The 23,785-nt window shown below is 48.3% G+C and overlaps 1 protein-coding gene across 2 annotated transcripts in view; it reads right to left on the bottom strand.

Annotated features, from left to right (window-relative positions):
* Positions 1 to 23,785, bottom strand: part of MAX (MYC associated factor X) — a 107,590-nt gene that overhangs the window by 22,335 nt on the left and 61,470 nt on the right. Inside the window, exon 3 of one of the 2 annotated variants that reach the window (XM_069638669.1) lies at positions 12,952 to 13,071. In XM_069638669.1, coding sequence (XP_069494770.1) covers positions 12,952 to 13,071 — 120 coding nt within the window. The remainder of the gene's footprint in view (positions 1 to 12,951; positions 13,072 to 23,785) is intronic. The other variant, XM_069638671.1, reaches the window with a different exon arrangement.

Here is a 23,785-nt window from a genome sequence, read left to right on the forward strand (position 1 = left end):
GTAGACACTCCGACACCTTTGACCTTGGAAGAGGGACACGACATGGGTGTCCATTATTCCCATTCTGATTTGCTATAGCAATGGAGCCGTTTGCTGTGCCCTGAGGAAGCTACATATATAACGTGTGATATCGATGGGGGCACCCGTGAACTGCTCTCGTTCTATGCGGACGATGTCATATATATATTAGGAACCCGGTAACCACTTGGAACCCCTTGCTAGGGATATTGAGTTGTTTGGGAGTATTTCGGGTCTGTTCGTAAACTGGTCTAAATCGATCCTATTTCCGCTGAATGATGGGACGCTGTGCACTTCTGTGGCAGGGCGGTTTTGTCGGGAACAGGATTCCACCAAATACCTGGGGATTTGGATGAGTAGGTCCCGTTCTCGCTTTTATGTGATAATTACAGAGTGTACCTGGAGGGACTTCGGGGTAAGATTGCCCAGTGGACATCGCTTCCAATCTCTCCACTAGGAAGAGTAACGATTATAAAGACGATAATTCTTCCTAAACTATTGTACATTTTAGTGTTCCGGTGTGGCTGGGTTCTCAATTTTTTAGGGAATTCAAATCTGATGGTTACACTGGTACGGAGTCCGAAAAGACCTCAGATACAATGGGATACATTAACAGGAACTTGGGATCAGGGTGGGATAAGGCTGCCGGACCTTGAGCTATATTACTTTGCTGCAAAAGTGTCGTTTGTGACTTACTGGATGAAGGACTCCCAGCACTTCCCACACGTTCGGTTAGAAAGGAGATTGGCATCCCCATACTCTTTACAGTGTTCCTTGATGTCACTGAAGATTAATGGCGTCTGCTCGACCCAGCGGCATTTACTGTCCATGCATGGAGACGGTTGTGCCAGAGGTTGGCGTGCCCTTTCCCTATACCCCAGAGCTTGAGGTCTGGAGTGTCAAATATCTGAAGCCAACATGTGATGACAGACTTAGGGCAGAATGATCGAGGCATGGGGTGAATACACTGTCCAGCTTCTAATCCAGAGGGGGTATTTGTCTACTGGGAGCAGGTCAAGGCTAGATGGAAATATATGTGCTTCTAGACTAGGAAAGTGGAAATTAACACCCAATTTAAACTTGCACAGCTTAATATTTTTACATCAGGCGTATATGACCCCAGCTGTTCAGAGCAAGTTTGATACGTCATGCAATGGGAAATGTCCTAGATGCAAGAGGGCTGATGTGGAGCCGTCTGCACCTAACTTTCTGGAGACAAGTCACAGAAGTAACAGGGACAATGATTGAGTGCACAGTGCCGGTGAATAGCCTCCGTCGCCTGTACAGATGGCTGCCACACATTTCAAAGGGCGGGAGGAAATTGGTATCCATCTTTAGGATATTCGCAAAACTAAAATATATATATCCACGCTGCGGCACTAACATTGTAGAAGACCATGCGTGGTGCTGTGATGTGGAGCAAGACTTTTGCAGGTTGCAACCTTTAGGCTCCAGGCCTATGGACATATGGGACCCACTGCCTTCTATGCCAATGTTGAGGGACTGGTTTGGAGTGGGGAGGACATGGGTCAGGGTTATGCTATGGAATTGTTAATAGTGAAACTGTACCACGGGCTATTGGGTCACCTTAGTGATGGGATGCTTTAAGAGGGATCAATGCCTTGTTGTCTGATATGCTAGATATTCTACCAGGTGGATGGCGTGTCAATTTGTACTATCAAGTTAAATGCACTCATTGATTATAAAGCTATTTAAAAAAAAAAAAATGAAAACCTCCAACACGAGTTGGAAGCCGCTGCCAAGAGGTTGATTTGAGGGACACTCCACTCAAAGGGACACGACACTCGTGCTGGTTGAAGCTCCCATTCATGCCATGACCACAGCTCCCTGCTGAGTGAGTCTGCGATGGTGTTCTCGATGCCCGCCAGGTGAAATGGGACAAGAAACATGTGTTGAAGAATGGCCTGGTGCCACAGAAACTGCCTCCAGGAAAGCATGGGGAGTGTGGGGGGGGGGGGAACCTTTCCCTGGAGCTGAGGCTGAAAATACTTCAAAGCCCAGAAGATGCAGTTCCCGGATGTTGATATGCAGCTCCTTTTCTGACCGGAGCCAGAGGTCTGGCGTGAGAATGTCCTGTGTGGGCTATCCAACCCTCCAGAGAGGCGTAGGTCATGATTGTAGCCCGCTATTGAGGAATCACTCCCTGGGAAAGGTATGGACAATTGTAGCCTGGTATTGAGGGATTGCTCCCTGGGAAGGGTGTGGACGAACCATTGTAGGGCTTAACAGACTGCCTGATTTTGTCAATCCAAGTGCCAGTGACCTGCTGCCACCTGGCATCCAGAAATTCTTGAAGGGGTCTCATCTGTAGCCTGCCAAAAGGGGACCAGATAGATGGAAGAAAACATTATACCCAACAGAAACCTGGACCGGACTATTACCACGGGCACTGTAGAAAGCCGCTGGACGTCCCACAGGATGGCTGTCAACCTCGCTTCCGAGGGAGTCACCAAACAAGAGAAGGAGTCAGTGCCCAGGAAAGCACGCTCCGAGATGGCACTACGCAGGACTTCAGATAGTTGATTGAGAATTCTAGCAAAGTCCGAAGTTTGATGGTCGTGGGGTTCTGGGTTGCCAGTGCTTGGGAGCGGGACCAGATGAGCCAATTGTCCAGGTAAAGGTAGAAGTGGATTCCTTTGTAGCTCAGATGTGCTGCCACTGGGGAAAGCACTTGGTGAACACCCTCAGAGCCGATTTGAGGCCGAAATGAAGGGCCTTGAACTGGCCACACGCTTGGACAACAAAAACGCAAGACTGTCTGGTGTTTGCGATGTGGAAGTCTGCGTCCACAAGTCAAGAGTTGCCAGAAAGTACCCTTCCTCCAGCTGGTCGAGAACATGCTGCAACACGACCATCATGAACTTTTGCGATTTGAGGAAGCTGAGGCGTTGCAAGTCTAGAATTGCGTACACTCCAAAGCCTAGGAGGCGATGAGGGACAAGTTGTAGTGCCCCCTTAGCATAGGATGGCTTGAACCTACCGTAGCAGCTGTGCCATATGTAGTTCTTATCACGTGACAGGATGAAAGCGTGCCCCCGATAAAGAATTTCCAGCACACACTTGTCTGTGGAGATTTTTCGCAAAGTTTTTATTGTCCGCCTCCCACTGCGGCGCAGAATTGGGGGTATGGGTCCTGGGCCGGTTTAGAGTCTGCATCATGGGAGTGAGTGGAGAGGGGGTGGGGGGATGGGAGGGTGACAATGTTGGGAGCCACTGCCATAGGCCCGAGAGCGTCCCCTGTAAGCCTCCTGGGTGGTGGAGCAGGAGGGCCGACTATGGGGGGTGGTGGGCTTGGCGCGCTGGGTGAAACTCCTGGAGGATTTGGAGACTCTACCCTTAGGGGAAGGAAAGGACAATCTCTGCTACAGGGTTCCGAGAGAGCACACTGTTAGTTTTAAAGGTCTGGAGGTGGTCGTCTTTAGTCTGTACATCTGTGCTAGAATTGGTTGCGTTGAGCCAACTTTGGCGCCGGCGAGCCACCGCATTCACCCATCTGATGGAAACCAAAGTCTGCTAGGTCGAGAGCGACGGTGATGGCATAGTCGGAAGCCACTTCCCCTTCCAACAGTGCCAAGGCTTTGGCCTTCTTGTGGGTCAGGGAGATCGTCGATATGGGCCCCAGCTTTTACCACAGCTCCTGGTCGTTACGAGGAGGATAACAAGGGCATTGCCAGCCTTTATTGAAGAAGTTGCTGTGGCGATTATGCATTTTCCTGCAGCATTGAGTTTACCCACCCGGTCCAGTGACATGGACGAAGAGGGGTCGGAGAACTTCTTTTTGGCGGCAGCCGATATCGCTGAGTCCAGCAAGGGTTGGGACACCTAGGGGCCAATTCTGGAACATGGTACTTCTCCAACTGGTCACGCTTAGCAAGCGTGGAGCCTTCATGACTGCCAAGCCAATATGTGTCAGCCAATAAAGGGTGGTGCTTTGGAAGACTCCCGGCAAAACCGAAACCCTCCTTTTTCTTCTCTTCTGGCACCAGGTTGAAGAGTTTGGCAGCCTTTGAGATGTTTCAGTGAAAACAGACAATTTGTCTGGGTGAGAGGCCAGGGCATCCAGAGGTACCCTATTCACAGGAACGTAGTAGTCTCATCTGCGAGAGTGCTGGGGTCTTAGCCCGTTTGGACTCCACGATAGGAGCCAGCGTAGGCCTTTGAGGACTTATTGCTGGAGCAGTGGGCAGTCACTGCTGCATTTCAGCCTCAAGTATGCAGTCCACCTGCCGGTAGGATAACCAGAAACAGAATCAGCAGAGAATGGCCCATCTCTGAACTGGGTCCCGCAACTGCATCCGCAAAGACCGTCAAAAAGGAAGGCGATGGAGCGCAAGATTTTGCCTTATTTTGGATCTTTGCCAAGGAAGCTTCCTTATAAGGACTGCAACCTATTCTTAGTGGGAGTACACCCTGGACCTGCCGACCCTGGAAGAGCAGGACTACGCCCGCAGACCACATCAGAGGCCTTCCCCCTTCTTGATCGATGCCACCAACCTCAGATTGAACAGCCGTCCGCATCATGTTCGGGATGAAGACAGTAAAGGCACTTGAGGTGCAGATCCTTGATGAAAATATTGTTCAGGCCGCAGCTTTCACAAGACCTGAAGAGGCTTTTCTTCATGGCATCTGCCTTGGTTTTCCAAGCAAAGCCCAAGCCTTGGCCTGTGTTGCCATGAGCTGAAGACCTTTGGCAGCAATAGGTGCCCGCTGCCGGTAGTCTCTGCATGACACCTGACGATTAAGAGATGGTAGATTTCTTAATAAACTAACGATTTTCAAGGAGCAAAGCACGATGACTCCCAACACTACAAATGTGCAGTAAAATCTGAAGATGGCCACACGGGGTGGGACTTAGGAGGACCAGTGTCATTGGCAAAGGGCAGTATCACCCAAAGGACACTGATGGACTATAGAGGAGACAAGCAGTTTTAGCTTAAAGCTAAATTGCTTTTAGTTTTTACGTAGGATACCCAGCCTGACACATGTGAATCCATGCAAGACTCCATGCTGGAGAATAAGGATTGAGACCAGCATGTTTTATACATGCAAGCACAATAGGTTGCCATGGTGGTTATCTGAAATCAAGAAGGTAAAATGTACAGTATTGTCGCCTTGTCAGATTAACAAAAAGATATGCTGTGCATTATGTGGTCCTTTATTTCTTGCAACTCATTTTGTGCGAATAGAAAAAAGAAAAAAAAAAGAATTGAAAACAGTTTTCAAAACAAATGTAGCAACAGCTTGATAACGTTTTCCATTTGTATAAGCGTGCACAGCCCAGAGGCACTAGGAGCTGGTTACAGACATTCTTGCAATGAGTTTATACAATAGACCGAAGATGTGACATACAGTAACCTTACAATGGATTCAATAGCACTCCAAGAGAGAAAGAGAAGGGAAAAAAGAAAAAAAAAAAAAATGTCCGACCATATCCCACTAGTCAATGTCAAGAGTGATTGATCAGCCTATCCGAATCCTTAACACTCGCATGCCAGCAATTCAAGACAACTGTGGAAACGTAGGCTTTCTGCGCACATCAGCAATGGCTCACAATACTATTAGTACAGAACAGCCGAATAAGGATGTAATATGAGGCGCTACATGTTTCAACTGAAAACGATTGTATGCTGGGACATCCCAGATTGAAATAGAAATGGTAATAACATGTATGCACGATCGTTAAAACAACCCCCTCAGAAATCGAACAAAAAGCCATACTGTTTCGATGCCCACATTCCTGCTCAAAAGTGGTGCATAATTCTAGCTTTAAAAAGGAGTACGATAGTTCTAAACTTTGGAAGTACTTGCTTTTCATTATCCAATTATGCATTTGCCATCTTTCAAATGCTATGAAGATCGTTTAGTAGCTGTACACGTTCCTGTTTATTTGCAAGACTGTATAGTACTGGAGTGTGTACATATTTCAAAAATGGAATGCCAACTCTAGTTGCAGTAGTGGCTTGCACCAAGATTGTGATGCAGGTGCCCAAGGCACAGCCACGTAGCTGGGAAAATGCAGAGCCCTTTCCCGTTTCTCAAAATATGAATTCATGTGATAAGAGGAAGGACTTTCTGAAAGAACATGTTCGGGCAAAGTTATTTGAAATAACATGTCGATGCAAATTCCTGCAACAATGACTGGCGAAATCTTAGTTTGCCACCTGATAATAGTAAATTTACAGAGCCCGAGAAGTGGCAAATGTTTCCTCATTTGGGTACACATTCATCTACCGTCCTATTCCACTGTTGCAATCACACCTCTTGGATTAGTTATTGCTACTGTTGAAGCACTAGCACAGCCACCTGCACGTAATAGTGTGACTGGACAGATGTTCACCAACATGCAATAAAAAGGCATGCTACCACAGTTTGCTTACTATGTCCCCCTAGCCCTCTCCCCTAGTTAGTGGCTCAAAAACCGCAGCCACTAAAACTAAAAGGAAACTTGGCAAATGACAATGAAAAAATATGCTTATAGAAAGACATGATAGCTACACACTGGTACAAAATGCCCTATGTGTACTACATGGCCGATATCCTTAGTATAGCCAAGCTTCACATTTACAGCCATACTAGACCAACTAAATTAACTACTGCGCTTGTTCCAAAACAGGTCGTGTGAAATAAGAAATCATTAATAATAGTTAGCAATATACACTCTGGTATAATACGATTCATGGATCAATAACTTGAAATTTAGCCCCACACACTGTTGGGATTCTGTGCACTTTCAGTCGCAGACACTGCTACTCAATAGTACCCAATGAACCGTAATCAAACCCTAAGTGGGAATAAACAGTGACCGTCTGGTTACACATTTTTTGCATTTGCAGTATGCTCTTTAATCTTAGGAACGACTGGTCTCGACTCTGGTCTGCAAATCTTCATATCCTAGCAGTATATCCTACCAGGTTTACAGGAGACCAGTGTGCGTAAATTCTCATTTGGACCCATTGAAGGTAAAATAATTTCTGGACTATCTACATTAAGAGCTTTAAAGCTCCAGTCCCGCTGGCAATTGGGGTGGGCCGTTATTTTGTTGAAGGAGGCAAAAGGGAGAGGCTCCCTATTGCCTCCCCCATAAATAAATGTATATTCTCACCCGCTGTTCCAGCCACCTCAATGGGTAATGACCCTTCCCTGGGATCGAACGCACAGTAGTAAAAAAAGGCAAAGCAATGAGCTTAAATTCCATTGCATGGTTACTATAATGTATCCTCAGTTTGCATTTTACTGTACTTTACGAGGGTTCCTTATTTTCATTTTGATGCTGGACTTTTGAAGGGGATACACAGTGAACAACGTTAGTCATTGAAAAAGAGCAATTAAACAAAGAATCATAATATAGGTTTACCAATTACTACAAAGAGTGTACTCGTTGCTTAACAAGTCATTGTGGAAGCAGTGTTGTACTGGTTTTGAACCTGTGTCTACGAAGTAAAAACACTTTACTGAGTCTGAAAAATATTCTTTGTTAGGACTGATTTTCTATATTCTGGCCTGGTGGACAGATGTATAGAAGGCCAACCTATATTGTGAAAGGGACAACTCTGGGGAGCTGTAGCCAAACCAGTTTGGGTAGCAGTGAATGCGGGCTAGGCAGAGTTCTTTTTTTGTGTTTTGTTCCACATAGAACCTTTACAAATTCGGCAGATGGTTAAAAGGTAACAATTAGGATAACAAAAAGAGAAAGAAGGGAAACAAACAGAAGCAATGAAAAAGGAAAAAAAAAAAAACAGTCAAATTATTTGCATTCAATAAAACCTGAACATTTCCAAATGCTGCTTCCGCTTCCACTTCTCCTTTCCTACAGTATGAATGTTTGTCTCTTGAAAACGAGGAGGAAATAAGAATTGCTCAATTAGGTTTTCCTATTAGGGTAGGTGTCCGAAAAAGACCATCTGAATGGTACCACCAATTTTAAACAAAAACCCATTGAAAATAGTGAGCCCCTTACACAACCCACCAATGATCAAGCAATGATATTGCAGCTTTTTAGAACTTGTACTTCCGTTGATGTTAAGGCTGTCGTGACCACAGATTGTTCTGTTCCAAAAGTATTCTGCACTGATCCCTTCCTCACGTATCAAATCTCCTAAAGTGGGCCAAACACACGTTCCATGGTCCCTCACATTCCATCAGAAGATGCCTTAGTGATTGGTTTAATGGAATGTAGGCCAAGTTCTTCCGAGGTGGTGAGCTTTTAAAGGGTCCACAATGAGGTCACACAATGGTAATCACAAATTACACTTAAACAGGATGTATACAAACACGTATTTATTGTCCAAAAACACCATACAAAATGACTACTAGCAAGTAGGGTTATATCACAACACTGAATAAAATAGAGACATATACTTCACTTATTATAGGACATAATACATATTACAACTCTTGCAAAGGAAAGGTAAGATTAGTATTATGCACTCAAGGTCCACAGAGAATGATCCCATTTTCCAGCCCCAAGTTGTTTGGGGCCTTTTGCCCAATAGTTCAGGCTTAAGTTCCACAGAATCTTTGCAGCAGGAAAATGGAGGTGGAATCTCTGGGGTCCAGTGAAGGGTTCTTATGGTTAGAGTACAAGTTAAACTAGCTAACAGTAGCAGCGCCAACTTTCAGAAGTCTTGCGCAATCAAGCATTGGCAAAGGCATTGAATAAAAGGTTGATTATAAGCCCACTGACTTATAATGGTATTATTGTGTTAGGTAAGAAGCTCTGTAACTTAACCCCCCCCCCGTACTCTTATTCTTCCCCAGACTTGTCATGACAAATGAAGCGGGTCAGAGGTTGCTTTTCCCACCAAAATTCAGTCCTCGATTTGCAGGGGTTACAGGTTCTAGCTGATCTCTGGTTGGTATCTTTCACTGTTGCATGGACTCTCGATTGAAGAATGCAGCAAAACTCGATGCAGGGCCCCTCTCAGGACTGGACTCGAGTCAACGCAGCACGGCGACGCAACTGCCAGTCAGACTTTCCCTCCCATCTTGGGCCCCCTTGGTGCTAGGACAACTGAAATTGCGCAGAGGTTAGTCTCAAAGGGCCAACTGAGGATACCAACCCCTTCCTCCCACCTGTTCAGCCAGAGGACAATTGCAGGACACTTCTGAAGGTTCTTCATTACAGGGTACCAAGCAGACATCGGGAATGGATGGTGCCTCCACCCCAAGGGTCGCATCTCCTTCGCAGGACTGCTAAAGACCTTTAGCAGACAGGGCTCCTCCAGGACAGCACCAGAAGTTGGTTGCCAGGCCTCCCTCAGTCGGGTCTCCCATTTCTTTGCACGTCTCACAGCTGGATAGGATTCTTGGCTCCTTCAGGTTTCTCCAGGATCTCTTAAGAATGGGTGCATGGGTCCGCTTATCCTAAAAGCCAGGTAAGAGCAGCTGCCCTCACTAGCCAATGACAGGATTAGCCCACACAAACCCCAGCAGTGGTCCAATCAGGACCACTGGCAGGCACATTCATGCATACCACTCACACACTGAAAGCAGTTTGTGGATTGGGACCAGACAGTCCCAGCCCACATTCTGCCAGCAAACACAGACAAAGCCCTCCAGTAGCCTGCCAAAAGCTTTCGCTTTCCCCAGGCACTGGAAGTCCGTATAAGGATTTTCCTGGCCTCTTAGGCCAGGAAGGTTAACAAGATGGCAAAAGGACAAGCGAATAATCTTGTGGCACGGCCATGTTTGACCTGTAGCCAGAGTTAGTAGCCAAACACAGTAAATGCGGTAAGGCTAAATGAAAAGCCCAAAAGTGGGGAAAGGTCAGTGCTGCCACCAGCTTATCCTTTTAGCACACCTAGAGCAACCAAAATGAGTGTTAGTCTACGACAAAATAAAAATGTATGCCATTGTACTGCAGTGTAAACTGCAGTGTTCAATGATAAAAGTTACTACAAGTGATACAAAAGTAGTGCCACAGTAACAACTAAGGGAAACAAGGTTTTCCAGTACTGACAGCCTGAAGGACATATCAGTACCCCCCATAACATGAGCAAAAGCCAGTGTAGTGAAGCTCAAGGCTTCACTGCAATGCAAAAAGTACAAGTCCGATTCAAAAATAAAAAAGCAAAAAGTTTTGGGGTTCCATAAAGATGTCCCGGCATGCACATGGGATGAGAAAAGCCAGACATCCAGGTGAAGAGATTACTTGCTTGAAGGCAGACTTCATGTATTTAAATTCTAAAATATGTACTGTGTTTATCCGAGGACACCTGAAAGCGGATGTTAAATTGGAAAAGGTGGAGTGGAGGAGTTTAAGAATTCTGGCAAGGGGTCATCTACGGAACTGAACTATCAGGTTTCAAATAAAGGGATTATGGGCAACTAGCAGATGGAAAATGCAAGTCACCCAATGACAAAGGATGGCCAATACAGCCTCCAACTAGAAGACTTATCCTATTCAGAAGACTTGCACTCACCTACATCCTTTATATTTCAGGGCTATGCCAGAATAATTGAGGGATACAGTGTACACAAACCGAGCCATGTACTGGATCTAGGAAACCAAAGATGATGTCTCAGCGCCAAGCACAAGCAAGTGATCAATCGTTAAGGATATTTCTGTTTGGAGCAGTAGAGTTCCAAGAAGGACGTTTAAGAAGCAAAATGTACAATGCAGCTGGTCTTTATCACTGAAAAATAGGCCATTCATTTTTCTACAAAGGTAAAGCTGGTTGGAGTACAATTTAGGTTATCTGTGGTTAACGAGTGAGGCACTGAGAACAGTCCCTGGTCAACGTTTGATCGAGGATTTACTGTCCCAGCGTACAAGTACTGCCTCCTTGGCATGGGATTGTCCTCTGGCTGTGGCTTCTGGTCTGCTTCATGTGCTACTTGCAACATTTTATTTACTAGATGATAGTCGGAGGAGAGGGAGGTTGTGTGTCACGTTTGACCAGTCTTCAGCTTTTTTGTAAATTTAAGATCTTTGACTCCAAATGTTGCTACACTTAGTTAACACAGGATACAAGTTTTGAAAAAGTTTAGAAAAAAAAAAGAAATGGGTCCAAAGAATTCAATTTGTGTTACATGTCTATTGGAGAGTTTGGAAATAAGAAATGTGGAATGGTGAGGTGACACGGGTCCATGTTTTAGCCAGCTCACCTTTTGCTGCAAGGAAAAAGTGAAATGTGGAAGTTCATACGAAGGAGTTCAACTGTCCAAATGAAACATGAGTTCACCTTCTCTCCCCCCCCCCAACCGGTGAATGATACATTTTAAGAACAATCACATTTAATTCTGGATCCTCTGAAAAGCTAAAAACAAAAACCGGACACCTCCAAACAAAAATAATACTGCGTTGACTAGCTGCTTCCAAGGATCACTGGATACAAGCGAGGGACACAGGCACGCACACATATGCGCATGTCCCGACTGCCTTGGCTCCTTCCAGCACTTCTCATGCGGGTGCACTGCAGGGAGGTAGCACTAGGGAGAAACAGGTCTTCAGTTAAACAGAGTAATGTCAAGGACCCCTTTATACGTCTTGATTCTGCAAAAGTATCCTAGCTTTTATGCCGTGTTAACGCAATGACAGTGGAATTTTTAAATACAGAAACATGACCACCAAGAACGAGTAAAGAACTTTCTCCAATTAGTGCATTTGCTTTCATGTTCATCCAAAGGACTGACAGTCACTGCTCATCCATAGCTCACTCCTGCACTTTGTACAGCACACAGATTGGTATTTTGACGTTGCAACAGTTGACTTGTTGAGACTACTGTCACCTAGGTGGGTAAAAGGATTGCAGCAATGAATTCGACCTGGGTCTACAACTTGAAGCAACCAACATCCAGCTACTTTCAAGCACGTATTGACCACCACCAGACGTCAGATCCGTGCGCAGCTTTGGGGACAGCAAACAATTATTGCTAAACTACGTATTTTGCAGCTATGCTTTGTGCAAACCCTTATTGGGAAGAACACGATCCATAATGCATTTTTGCTCACACCAACTAAAAAAAAATGTTGCTGCTCTTAAGCATGGGAACAGAAGAGGGCACATTTTGATGCAGGGCAACCACCTCCCCAACACATGTCTGTGGATAGAATAAATGTACAGCTCTCCTTCCCTGCCTGGAGGCGACCAGATGTAGAAGCATTGTGCCAATGTCTCACCCATTGCGAATTGCACTTGCACAAAAGAGGCTTAGGCTGGATGGTTGTGAAGTTTCTATATTGCACTGCCTTCCAGTGAAGGCAGTTTTGAAAAGTCGCCCTGTGGCTCAACGTGCCTAGGGACCAAGGCTATACAGAGGTTATGAAGAGAGACACACCCCTTCTACACCTCTGGAGTCACTCAGTAGTGTGCCAAGAGAGTCGCAGACATTGGTTGCTAGGACACAGCAAAAAGAGCCCCACCCGCCAAATCCAGTTCTACCACCCTGGGAGTTCCAGTGAGACAGCAGAGCTCCGTTGCGCAATACTTGGAAATTCCTTACATGCTACCGACTGCAGTGCTACCCACATTGTGTCACAGCAATTGGCCTCAACTGACTGCTTAGGATAAACGCCCAAATAAATGCCAGGGGGCGTGGTATACATGCTTAATGGCATCAAGCATAACTTGTAACCAATAATGGCTTTCAATTCACCTACTTTCTATTAATGAAATGTTAGATGGCGCCAACACTATATGGCATCTCCGTTTTGAGGCCATTTTCCAGAGAGATTGGACACAATATAAAAATGTTTACTGGAAATCAAAATGGGGCCCCATGAAGAGGAATTATGAAATCAACATGCAGGGACATAACTGTCATGGACTTCTCCAGACCTGAAAGAAATAGGCATGTTAAACATACAATTTCATTCACGCAGCACCAGCACTCTGTTCATTAGTGGGACGACTTCAGACAACACAGCACACAATAATTTTAAAAAAAGTAAGTAAGGAGATTTTCACTAACCGATGCACTAACCTTCTCTCCTTGAAGGGAAGGGACGGAGTCGCGTAAACTGTGAAAGCTGTCTTTGATGTGGTCCCGCCGTTTACGTTCCAGTGCATTATGGTGTGCCCGCTTGTCTGCCTGCAGGAAAACAAAGGGAGCAGAGCATTATAGGCTGGAAGGAGATGCGCAACAAGATAAAGTAGGCGTTCCACCACGCCATATGACGACAAACTCTTAAACGTCAAGTCGCACTGCAGTTAGGCAGACAGTGAGAGAATTACACACAACACATGTTTTCGTGTTGTATAGGCAAGGTTGCCATTAGATTGGAAGCTGAAAAAATAAAATAAATGTTCCCCAACTTACAAAAGCCGTGGAACTACACAAAATGCAACTGAACATAAGTTAAGACACACGAGTACAAATGCCAAATTTGGTTGCATTTCATAATATTTTCTAAAAAAAATATTTTAAAACCGTAAACAAATGCTCACATTTGCTTTCACAGTCCCCACCCCCAACCCTAAAATGCTCGTGACTAAATGGGTCTCTTCCCATTTCAGATTTCTGGTATACACCTACTAGAAGTGACTGGAAAATCAGCGCAAGCAACAAATAAAACTGCATCAGAAAATGTTGCCATATTTTAGCATCTGCAATTCAAGTAGAAAATAGGTACATTTGGGTAACCTATGGAAGTCAAATCTGATACGAGCTCAACACAAGGGGTATATAGAATGATACACGTATGGAAACAAACAAGTACGACAATTTGGGGGCCTCATTTTCTGTTTTGGAAAAGTATGTGAAGTACATAACTACCACAAACCCCATACAATCACAGCACGCTCACACGCACCATCCACACCTCACGTGAACAACTCAAACATATGTAAAAACATGAAGTCACAAACAATGTACACCCCATTAGGGATACATATCTCCACAAGGACACAGATCCGGACATACAGAAATGGCCACAGACATCCAACACTTGTTTACCCCTGAAACAAAGCATTTGAAATTGAGACCTTCACTATGCAGTAAAACATTAATAAAATTTCAATTTCCACAACAAAAAACGCACCAGACTCTAAAAATTAAACTTTAAATCACACTACACCATTTTCACACAACTCATTTTAAATATTAGTTCGTTTATTACATGCTGTGTTGTAGTGTGAGTGAGTTAGGGGGTTCAATTGCAGTCTGTTGGGCTATCTTCGTATTGGAGGAAATTGTTATTTTCACTACCTCATTGTTGGCCTTTGCAATGTTTGTAGACCAATTTTTAATAGTAAGCTAAACTCAACTGATGCAGTTGCAACAATTTAGCTAGGCAAGAGAAATATATTCTGTGGAAGAGGGCTTTAGGTGGCAGTTTGAGCTCGAGTTTAAACTAGAAGAAAAACAAATACTAGCCAGATTTTTAACTACCTCATAATATTAAAATCCAGTACAAATAAGCAACAGTTGAGCCAGACCTGTGCCATTAAAGAGCAGCTAAAGGTGTTCTGCAAAAAGGCTATCCTAGCCCCTATTGCCCACGCGCAATGTGCCCAGCCCACACCTGCCCTCTTGCTCTCCATTCCACTTCTCCCCAGTAACTGTGGAAGTGGTAAGGAACAAGTTACTTACCTGTAACTGTTCTCCAGCGTGGGTCTGGCATGGATTCACATGCTCATGAATATTCCCCGTCGTCAGGCTGGGAATCCTCGGTAAAGAAAAAACCAGTATCAGTTTCGTTTCTGATCTGTCTTTCGTAGTAATAACCAATCACTGGTCTCTGCGTCATACTGACCACAGCCAATGACTGCCCTCTACCTAAGCACCGCCTCTGGCAGCCATCTTCAGATTTGGAAGCACGTGAAGTGGCAGTATGACCAAGTGAAGAGCCGCAGAGGGGTAGGCGGGAGGGTTCGCATGTGAATCCATGCCAGACCCATGCTGGAGAACAACAGTTACAGGTAAGTAACTTGTTCCTTCTCCAGCATGGGGTCTGGCATGGATTCACATGCTCATGAATAAAGAATACATAGCAGTACACACATGCACAACCACGGGAGGTGGCAAAGGCTCAACATTAAGCATCACATCAACTCAACATTAAGCATCTTACCTCCTCACCAGGCTCACCTCAGGCGAACAGGTTGCGCAGCACTGCTTGGCCGACCCTGGACTCCTCCCTGGAATCCCGGTCGACGCAGTAGAATTTCGTGAAGGTGTGCGTCGACCTCCACGTAGCAGCCCTGCATATGTCCAGCAGGGGCACACCAGATAGGAACGCCGTGGTAGCTGCGATCGCTCTGGTGGAATGGGCTCTCGGACGGCCAGGCAGCGGTCGGTTTGCCAACCGGTGACAGCACATGATACAGCCGGAGAGCCATCTGGAGATGGAAGCCTTCGAGAGAGCCTTCCCCTGATTGACAGGTCCAAAGTTCACAAAGAGTTGTGACGTCTTCCGAAAACCCTTCGTGCGGTCCACGTAGAACTTCAGCGCTCTAGCTACATCCAGCGAGTGCAAAGTCCTCTCAGCCGGCGACGAAGGCGACGGGAAGAACACAGGTAACACCAAGGGTTCGTTGAGATGGAAGTCCGACGGTACCTTGGGCATGAAGGAGGGGTGCGTCCTGAGCACTACCCTCGTGTCGTGGAAAGTCAAGTACGGGGCCTTGCAGGAAAGGGCCTGGATCTCTCCCACTCGTCGTGCGGAGGTGATGGCCACAAGAAAAGCTGTTTTCCACGATAGAAACTTCAACGGGGCCGAGTGCAGAGGCTCGAACGGAGGTCCCATGAGCTTGGTCAGCACCACGTTGAGCTCCCACGCCGGGGCCGGAGCCTTCACCGGCGGGAACGATCTGAACAGTCCCTTCATGAACTCTTTCACCAGACGATGAGACCACAAGGACGTCCGGCCCGTGGTTCTGGTGTATCGGGAGATCGCAGCAAGATGAATCTTGATGGACGCATGTGCCAGACCAGCTTTGGCCAGCGTCAGCAGGTACGGCAGTACTTGGGGAGCCGTAATCCGTAGAGGGTTAATCTTCTGTGCGTGGCACCAGACAGAGAACCTCTTCCATTTGTGTCCGTAGCATTTAAGAGTCGAGGACGCCCTGGCCTTTGCAAGAACCTCTCTGCAATCGGCCGGTATGTCGTATCCTCCAAACTCTAGCGCTGCAGGAGCCAGGCCTGCAAGTTCAGCGACTTCGGGTCGTGGTGGAGGATGGCGCCTCCTTCCCTGGAGAGTAGATCCGCGTCCGCCGGCAGCTTGATCGGCGGGGACGCTGACAAGTCCAGAAGGTCCGGGAACCATATCTGCCTCGGCCACGCAGGTGCGACGAGGATCATCCTGCACCGTGACCTCTTGAGCTGGTTGACGAGCCGGATTAGCAGAGGCAAGGGAGGGAACGCGTAGAGGAACAGGCCCTCCCAGGGGAACGAGAAAGCATCGCCCATGCTCCTCGTCTGGGGAAACCTGCTGGCGAACCTCCGGCACTTGGTGTTCGTCGCCGTCGCGAACAGGTCGATCTGGGGTGTGCCCCACCGTCGGAAGAGGCGATCCACCAGATCCTGCCGTAGTTCCCACTCGTGGCACGAGCGCAGCTCCCTGCTGAGTGAGTCGGCGATGGTGTTTTTTATCCCTGCCAGATGAAACGGCACCAGAAAAATCCCTTGGGCGACGGCCCAATGCCACAGGTCCTGCGCCTCCTTGGACAGCGCTGGGGAGCTGGTTCCGCCCTGTTTCCTGATGTAAAACATGGTGGTGGTGTTGTCGGTGAAGATCCTCACCACCTTGCCCTTGAGGGACGGAAGGAAGGACCTGAGGGCCCAAAACACTGCACGGAGCTCCAGGACGTTGATATGTAGGGACTTCTCCGTCGGGAGCCAGAGTCCCCTTGCGTGCAGATTTTCGGTGTGCGCTCCCCACCCTTCCAGGGAGGCATCCGTGGTCACAGTCTCCTGGTGGGCTGGGGTCTGGAAGTCCATGCCCGCCGTCAGATGCGCGCGGGTGCCCCACCACCGTATCGCTCGTCGGAAACTCTCGTCAAGCTTGATCCTTTCCTCGAAGCTGCCCGTCGTCTGGATCCAGCGCGCATCCAGGAATTCTTGCAACGGGCGCATCCGGAGCCTGCACATGGGAATGAGGTAGATGCAGGAAGACATCATCCCGAGGAGGGACTTGATGGACCTCACTTTGGCCGCGTCGGCCACCAACATCCGTTGCACCTTGCCCAAGATGGTCCTGGTCCTCTCCTCCGACGGGGAGGCCAGAAGGGACACTGTGTCGAGCCTCGCTCCCAGAAACAGTGCGACTTGCGCGGGCACCAGGTGGGATTTGGCGTAGTTCACGGAGAATCCCAGGTCCGTGAGGAGTTGGACGGTCCTTGCCGTGTGGACCACGGCGAGCTCCCTCGTCTTGGCGCGGATGAGCCAGTCGTCCAGGTAGGGGTAGACGTGGATCCCCTCGCGGCGCAGCTGCGCCGCCACCGGTGCAAGGCACTTGGTGAATACCCTGGGTGCCGACCGTAGTCCGAAGGGAAGGGCTTTGAACTGGTAATGACGCCCTTGGACCACGAATCTGAGGAATTTGCGGTGCCCCTTTAGGATGGGAATGTGGAAGTAGGCATCCTCCAAATCCAATGACGATAGGAAGTCTCCTTCCTCCAGCTGACCCAGGACGTGCTGGAGGGTGACCATCCGGAACTTCTGCGCCTTGATGAACTTGTTCAGACGTCGCAGGTCCAGGATGGGGCGCCATCCTCCCGTCTTCTTCTTCACGAGGAAGTATCTCGAGTAGACTCCGGAGCCCCGAAGCCTCTTTGGGACGAGTTCGATGGCGCCCTTTCTGAGCATCGCCTTTACCTCCAGGAGAAGTTGAGGGACGTGAAGTTCTTTCCTGGCCACGGGGGGGACGCGCGGGCACCTTCTTTGAAACTCGAGCGCGTGGCCTCGGGCCAGGGCGTCCAGCACCCAACGGTCGGTGGAGATGGACTCCCACACGCTGACGAAGCCCGCCAGCCGGCCTCCCACCGGGGTGCTTCGGTGGGGGCCCGACCCCAAGGCCGGTTCAATCCTGCTTGGACGCGGCCTTGCCGCCTTGACCTCGTTGGCGACGACGGCGGGGTCCGCTAGACTTGCCTCGTCCTCTGTAGGCCTCTTGCGACGACGAGCGGGCCGCTTGACGGTAGGAAGCGAAACCGCCGCCGGAACCTTTGGAGGCGCCCTTGCCTCCGCCGCTCCGAAAGGGCGTCCGTCGTTGCAGGACTCCAAGGGCCCGGGCCGTCTCAGTATCCGCCTTGATGGCCTGAAGGGAATCGTCCACTGTCTTCCCAAACAGGTTGTTCCCGTCGAAGGGCATGTCCAGGACTCTGGTCTGGACGTCCTGCCGGAAGTCCGTAGCTTTGAGCCATCCACGACGTCGAAGGCAAACACCGTTGCCCAGCTGGCGGAATCCAGTGTCGGCGATGTCCGTCGCCACGGTGATGGCGTGGTCCGAGGCCACCTCACCTTCCTGCAGGATCTCAAGGGCCTCCGCCCTCTTGTCGTCCGGCAGAAAATCCAGCAGGGGAGCCATCTTGTACCAGAGCTCCCTGTCGTAGCGGGCCACGATAGCCAAGGCGTTGGCCGCTTTAATCGTCGTCGCTGCCGACGAGATGACTTTACGCCCCATAGTATCCAATTTCTTTCCCTCGCCGTCCGGCGGGGAAGTCGATGTGGAGGCCGCACCCCCCCCCGCTTTCTTCCTGGCTGCCACGGAGACGACGGAGTCCGGGGTAGGCTGCGCCCGGAGGCATAGGGGGGCCGTGTCCGGGACCCGGTACTTTTTCTCGTACCGGTCTCTTCTAGCTGGCGTCGTGGAAGGGTTCTTGAGGAGGGAAAGGCCCTCATCCCAAATGTCGTCCAACAGAGGCACTGCGAGGACCGTCTTCCTCTTGGCCTCGCGCCGCTGATAAAGGAAGCCTTCCTTTTTCTTCTCCTCAGGGCAGAGTTGGAAAAGCTCGGAAGCCCTGGAGATCATGGAGTGGAAAGATCCGATCTCGTCGGGCGGAGAGGCCCTGGTGGGAGGCGACGACGGAAAATCCTCGTCGTATGCCTCGTCGTCCGTACCCGTCGCTGCCGTGTCAGTCCCCGTATCATCCCCTCGGGTGGACGGGGAGGAGGGCTGGAAGGGGCGCGACGGTTGAAAAGGAGGTGGTGGATGGATCCTTCTTTTCTTGGTAGGGGGAACACCAGAAGGTCCCGGTTCTGGATCCCCCGACGGGAGAGGTTCCTCCGTCGGTAACGGTAGCCTCGTCCTTATCTCGGAGCATAAGGACTGTATGGCCAACAAAATGGCCGCCGAGTTGTCTTGCGGCGCTGGCAGAGGGGAATCCGACGGGCGAGCAGGGGCCCCGTCGGTATCCTCGACGATGTCGTCGTCGTCACCTGCGTCGGGGTCCATTCCGACGGGCTGGCCTTCTTCCACGCCTAGGCCGTGGCTTAAGACCTCGATCAGTTCCTCTTCTGAGGTTGAGGCCGACTCTACGACGACGCCCTGCCCCCCCTTCTTCCCCACGGAGGGTTTCACGGGGGTCCTATCGATGGGCACAAAGGAAGACTCCCTCCGAGGAGGCAGGGAGATTCTGGGCCCTGAGGTCGCCACCACTGGTGCAGCCACCACAGGCTGAGCCAGGGCCGCCGCGACCGTTTCGATAGAGGGCTTGGTCGGATGGATCAAGGCCTTCACCACCTTAGGTGCGCTCACCGCCTTATCCTTGAGGGAGGGGGCACTGCCACGCTCCTCCTCTGCCTTAGAGCTCGACCGGGGCCTCTCCAGGAGCTTCGCCGGGTGCTCGGCCTTCCTCTTACCCGACCCAGAGCGTTGGCTCGTGGTTGATGGTGCCGGGGAGGGTGCGCCCTGCCTGGCGCCCGCCGAGCCCGACCGTTCGGCGCTCCCGGTGCCAGCGGACTCGCGGTGCTTGGCCTTATGTTGGGCCCCCGTCGCCGGGGCGCCCTCAAAGGTCTTAGAAGACCGCTCGGATTTCTTCTTCTTCTCGCCAGACGGGCTCTTACCCTCCAGCCAGTTGGCGAGACGTTGATGGCGGTCCTTCATGGTCCGTTCCGACATGTTGCCGCAAAACGCACAGTCCTTCTCCACGTGCGTCTTGTCCTCATGAAGGCAGTAAAGGCAGAAAGAGTGTTCGTCCTCCTTGAAGACGTTCTGCAGCTGGCATCCAGGGCAGACCCTGAACAGCTTTCCGGGCGTCGAGCTTCCCTTCTCCTGGGCCATCTCCGAGACAGGGCCTGAGAAGCTTCTGGAGTCCTCCGAAGTGTAGCTCGACGAAATCTTCACCCTTGAGGGGCACAGATGAATCCGACACGGGTCCCCGTTGATCGGATGTAGGATCGGTGGAGCTTGAGGCTCTTTTGACCGAAAGAATCGAAGTTTTTTGTAAAAAGCGCGAAAAAATAGCACTAACGCTCGAGAGCAATAGCACGAGGATCCCAACACATGAACGTGCGGTAAAAATCTGAAGATGGCTGCCAGAGGCGGTGCTTAGGTAGAGGGCAGTCATTGGCTGTGGTCAGTATGACGCAGAGACCAGTGATTGGTTATTACTACGAAAGACAGATCAGAAACGAAACTGATACTGGTTTTTTCTTTACCGAGGATTCCCAGCCTGACGACGGGGAATATTCATGAGCATGTGAATCCATGCCAGACCCCATGCTGGAGAAACATAATTGCGAGCCTCAAACCATCCAACTGCCAAGGAGACTCCTGCCCAGCATCAGTTATCAAGGAAGGTGCTAAAGAACTGGCACCCTTCATCACAGCACTGATTAATTCCTCCTTTAAGAATTCATCAGTTCCCAATAATCTCAAAGAAGCTTGGGTCATGCCCCTACTCAAAAAACCCAACTTAGACCCCAACACACCGACCAACTACAGACCCAGCACGACTGTCCCTGTTCTCCTGAAGATCTTAGATAGAGGCCCATCTCCAAATCCAGCAACATTTGGAGGACAACAACCTCTTAGGCTTGCAACTATCCATCTTTAGACCCAGGCATGGGACAGAAATAGCCCTCCTGGACCTAAAAATCGAAATGGATGAAACTAAAGACAAGGGCAGTTTGGCCATCCTGCTCTTGTTGGATTTATCCGCAGCATTCAACTTGTTGACCACCAAATCCTGAACACCTCTCCTCGGCTGCCGCATTCTCCCTGAATGCCACTAACTGGATCCAATCCTTCCTTTCTAACAGGACTAGGGGCTTTGCAAGGTTGGCTGCAGCAGACCCAGTCCCTACCCAGTGCGGAGTCCCAAGGGTCTTGTGTTTCACCTACGCTTTATAATATCTTTACTAAGCTACTTTTTGATTGTCTTGATCTGGGCGTCATGTACACAAATTACGCGGACACCCAGGTCCTCATTACCCTTACTGGATGTTAAGAAAAAGATACTATAAAACTTAATCTAGTTAGAAATACAGGCCTGGATGGCTAATCATAGTCTCAGTCTAAACGATGACCAGACGGAACTGCTGGTCATCGGTACACAAGCCTGTCTCAACAAACTTGACCCCTCGCTACCAATCTTCCACCATGATGGTAATATCAGCAAGGTAGCCAAAGAGGTCAAAACCCTTGGTGTTTACCTAGACTCCACACGTTCACTTAAAAAAGCAAATATACTCTACAGCCTACACTAACAAACTAATCAATGCATGCAAACCCTTTCTGTCCACCAACAGCTTGCCTCCCTCTAGCTAGGGCCCTAATCTTGTCCAAACTGGGATTATTCTAACATTTCTTGGTTCCACTAATCACAACTTGAACAGACTTCCAAGTTCTCCAGAACAATGCCCTTCGATGTGCTCTACCACCTGCTAATCGCATCTCGACCATTAGACAAGAAGTACGTTGGTTACAGGTACATGACAATCAAATTAGGCACCCTTGTCATGACTCACAAATGCCCGTCCTCAACAGCACCCCAATACCTAAATGACAAATTCTCAAGGCATAGTTCCAACAGACTCACCAGAGCTCCTCATTTACACCGCCTTAACATACCCAAGTTCAACCTGAAAATAGCTGGAGGATCAAGCTTCCCAGTCCTAGCAGCTAAGTGCTAGAACTCGCTCCTCACAGACATCAGAGCCGATTCCTTTCTGGTCTTTTAGACCCAAAGTGAAGGACCTACTCTTTTCCCAGCAACCTTAGTTCTCTACCTCTCAGAACTGCTTCACCTGTAGCTGGTCTAAGATGTGTGCTTGTTTTACTACTGTACTTGTACTCTCTCGCTGCCTACTGCCATGACAACCATTCTGTAACTGTTCTATTCGATGTCCTTGTGTTGCTTACATTGCAACATGATTGTAAATGTCTACATCTTGTAAACTGCATCTGTAACATATGTTCCATGTTCAAGCGTCCAGAACCTCTAGGTTAGGCTGCGCTATACAAATAATAAACTAAACTGTACTAGCAAAAGCTTTACCATATATTTATCCTACTTAGAACAAGGATGTGAAGTGAATTCATGAGCACATTATAAGAAATGCTATGAGCTCGACTAGATTAACAGGGAGGAGGGACCAAATCTGGAAACAATACTGCAGATTATTGCGGGACCTGCTCCCTTGATGTGATGCTCTTGAATAAAAGAACAAACCAATCGAGAGGACATAGCAAGAAAACAAATGGAAGTAGTTTAGTCTCTTCTATATTGCTGTGCAGCACGGGTATCCAGGTAAAGCAGATATGTTTATCCCTTGTCATATTTTCGGAATAGCGGGTCACCAGCAGGATAGGCTACTTCCAGTGGATGCTTGACAAGCACACAATGCACAGAAATACCAATGCACATTTTATGTAGCACACTCGGAAGGCGCTTCAGTCCCCGGTCACTGATGACCCAATGAGGAGAATGCATGCATCTACATTCCAGACCTTATTGCTTTACTACAACTGGTCTCCATGAAAGCACCATACCTGCCTATTTTAATGGGCACAATCGTCCCAATACAACCTGAAAGAGGAATAGGTACTGCTATGTGATAAAAATGCATCTTTGCAGTTACAGAACTTGCTAGCTAAAAATCATGTTTTGATGACGAGGAAAATGTCATTGTAGAATAAGTATTCTTACTTACCTAAAAAACTACATTTTACACCATAAAAAAAGAATTTCCTAACCAATGATCTCAAACTCGTATGTGGTGCCCTGGCTACAATAACTAAGAGGATACTCTGAGGGAGGGGGGAGGAAAAAAAAAAAAAAAAAAAAAAAAAAAAAAAAAACCACACTTCATACTAAAGTTTGTCGCATGAAGGAAAGAAGAAATAAACGATGTAGATCGATCAATTGAAGCGTCATTGCTCATCTGAAATTGAACTACGACTGCAGCATTTTTCCATCTACTTTAGAAACATGTCAGTCTTAAATCAAAGGTAACTGCATACATTTAAAGATTAGCGGGCGTCCTTTCCACAAACAAACCTGGGTAGATGTCATAATTGACATTTGTGATGTCATCTTTGGTGTCCTGGGAGTTAGTCTTAGCAGTGCATGGTGGTGGCGCAAGTTATGGTTGCTTAGCTTACCATAACTGGAGAATTTCTGAAGTTTATCAGTTTTACCTGTAACCATAACATCCCTGTAACGTTTCCCATTCAATTTCATTGGTCTCTCAAGTTTTTTTCAGAGAATGCCATGGTTTTTTACCAGTGCATGCTACTTTCCTACAACTTACCAATATCATACTTAGCCCAATATAGCAACGTTTTTGTCCAATTTACAACGTTTCACCTTAAAACCCTGCATTTCCCACCTTCTAGCATCATTCTTAACACTTATTTTTT

This window comes from Ambystoma mexicanum, chromosome 14 (assembly GCF_040938575.1).
Source record: "Ambystoma mexicanum isolate Mex_15411 chromosome 14, UKY_AmexF1_1, whole genome shotgun sequence".
Lineage (NCBI taxonomy): Eukaryota > Metazoa > Chordata > Amphibia > Caudata > Ambystomatidae > Ambystoma > Ambystoma mexicanum.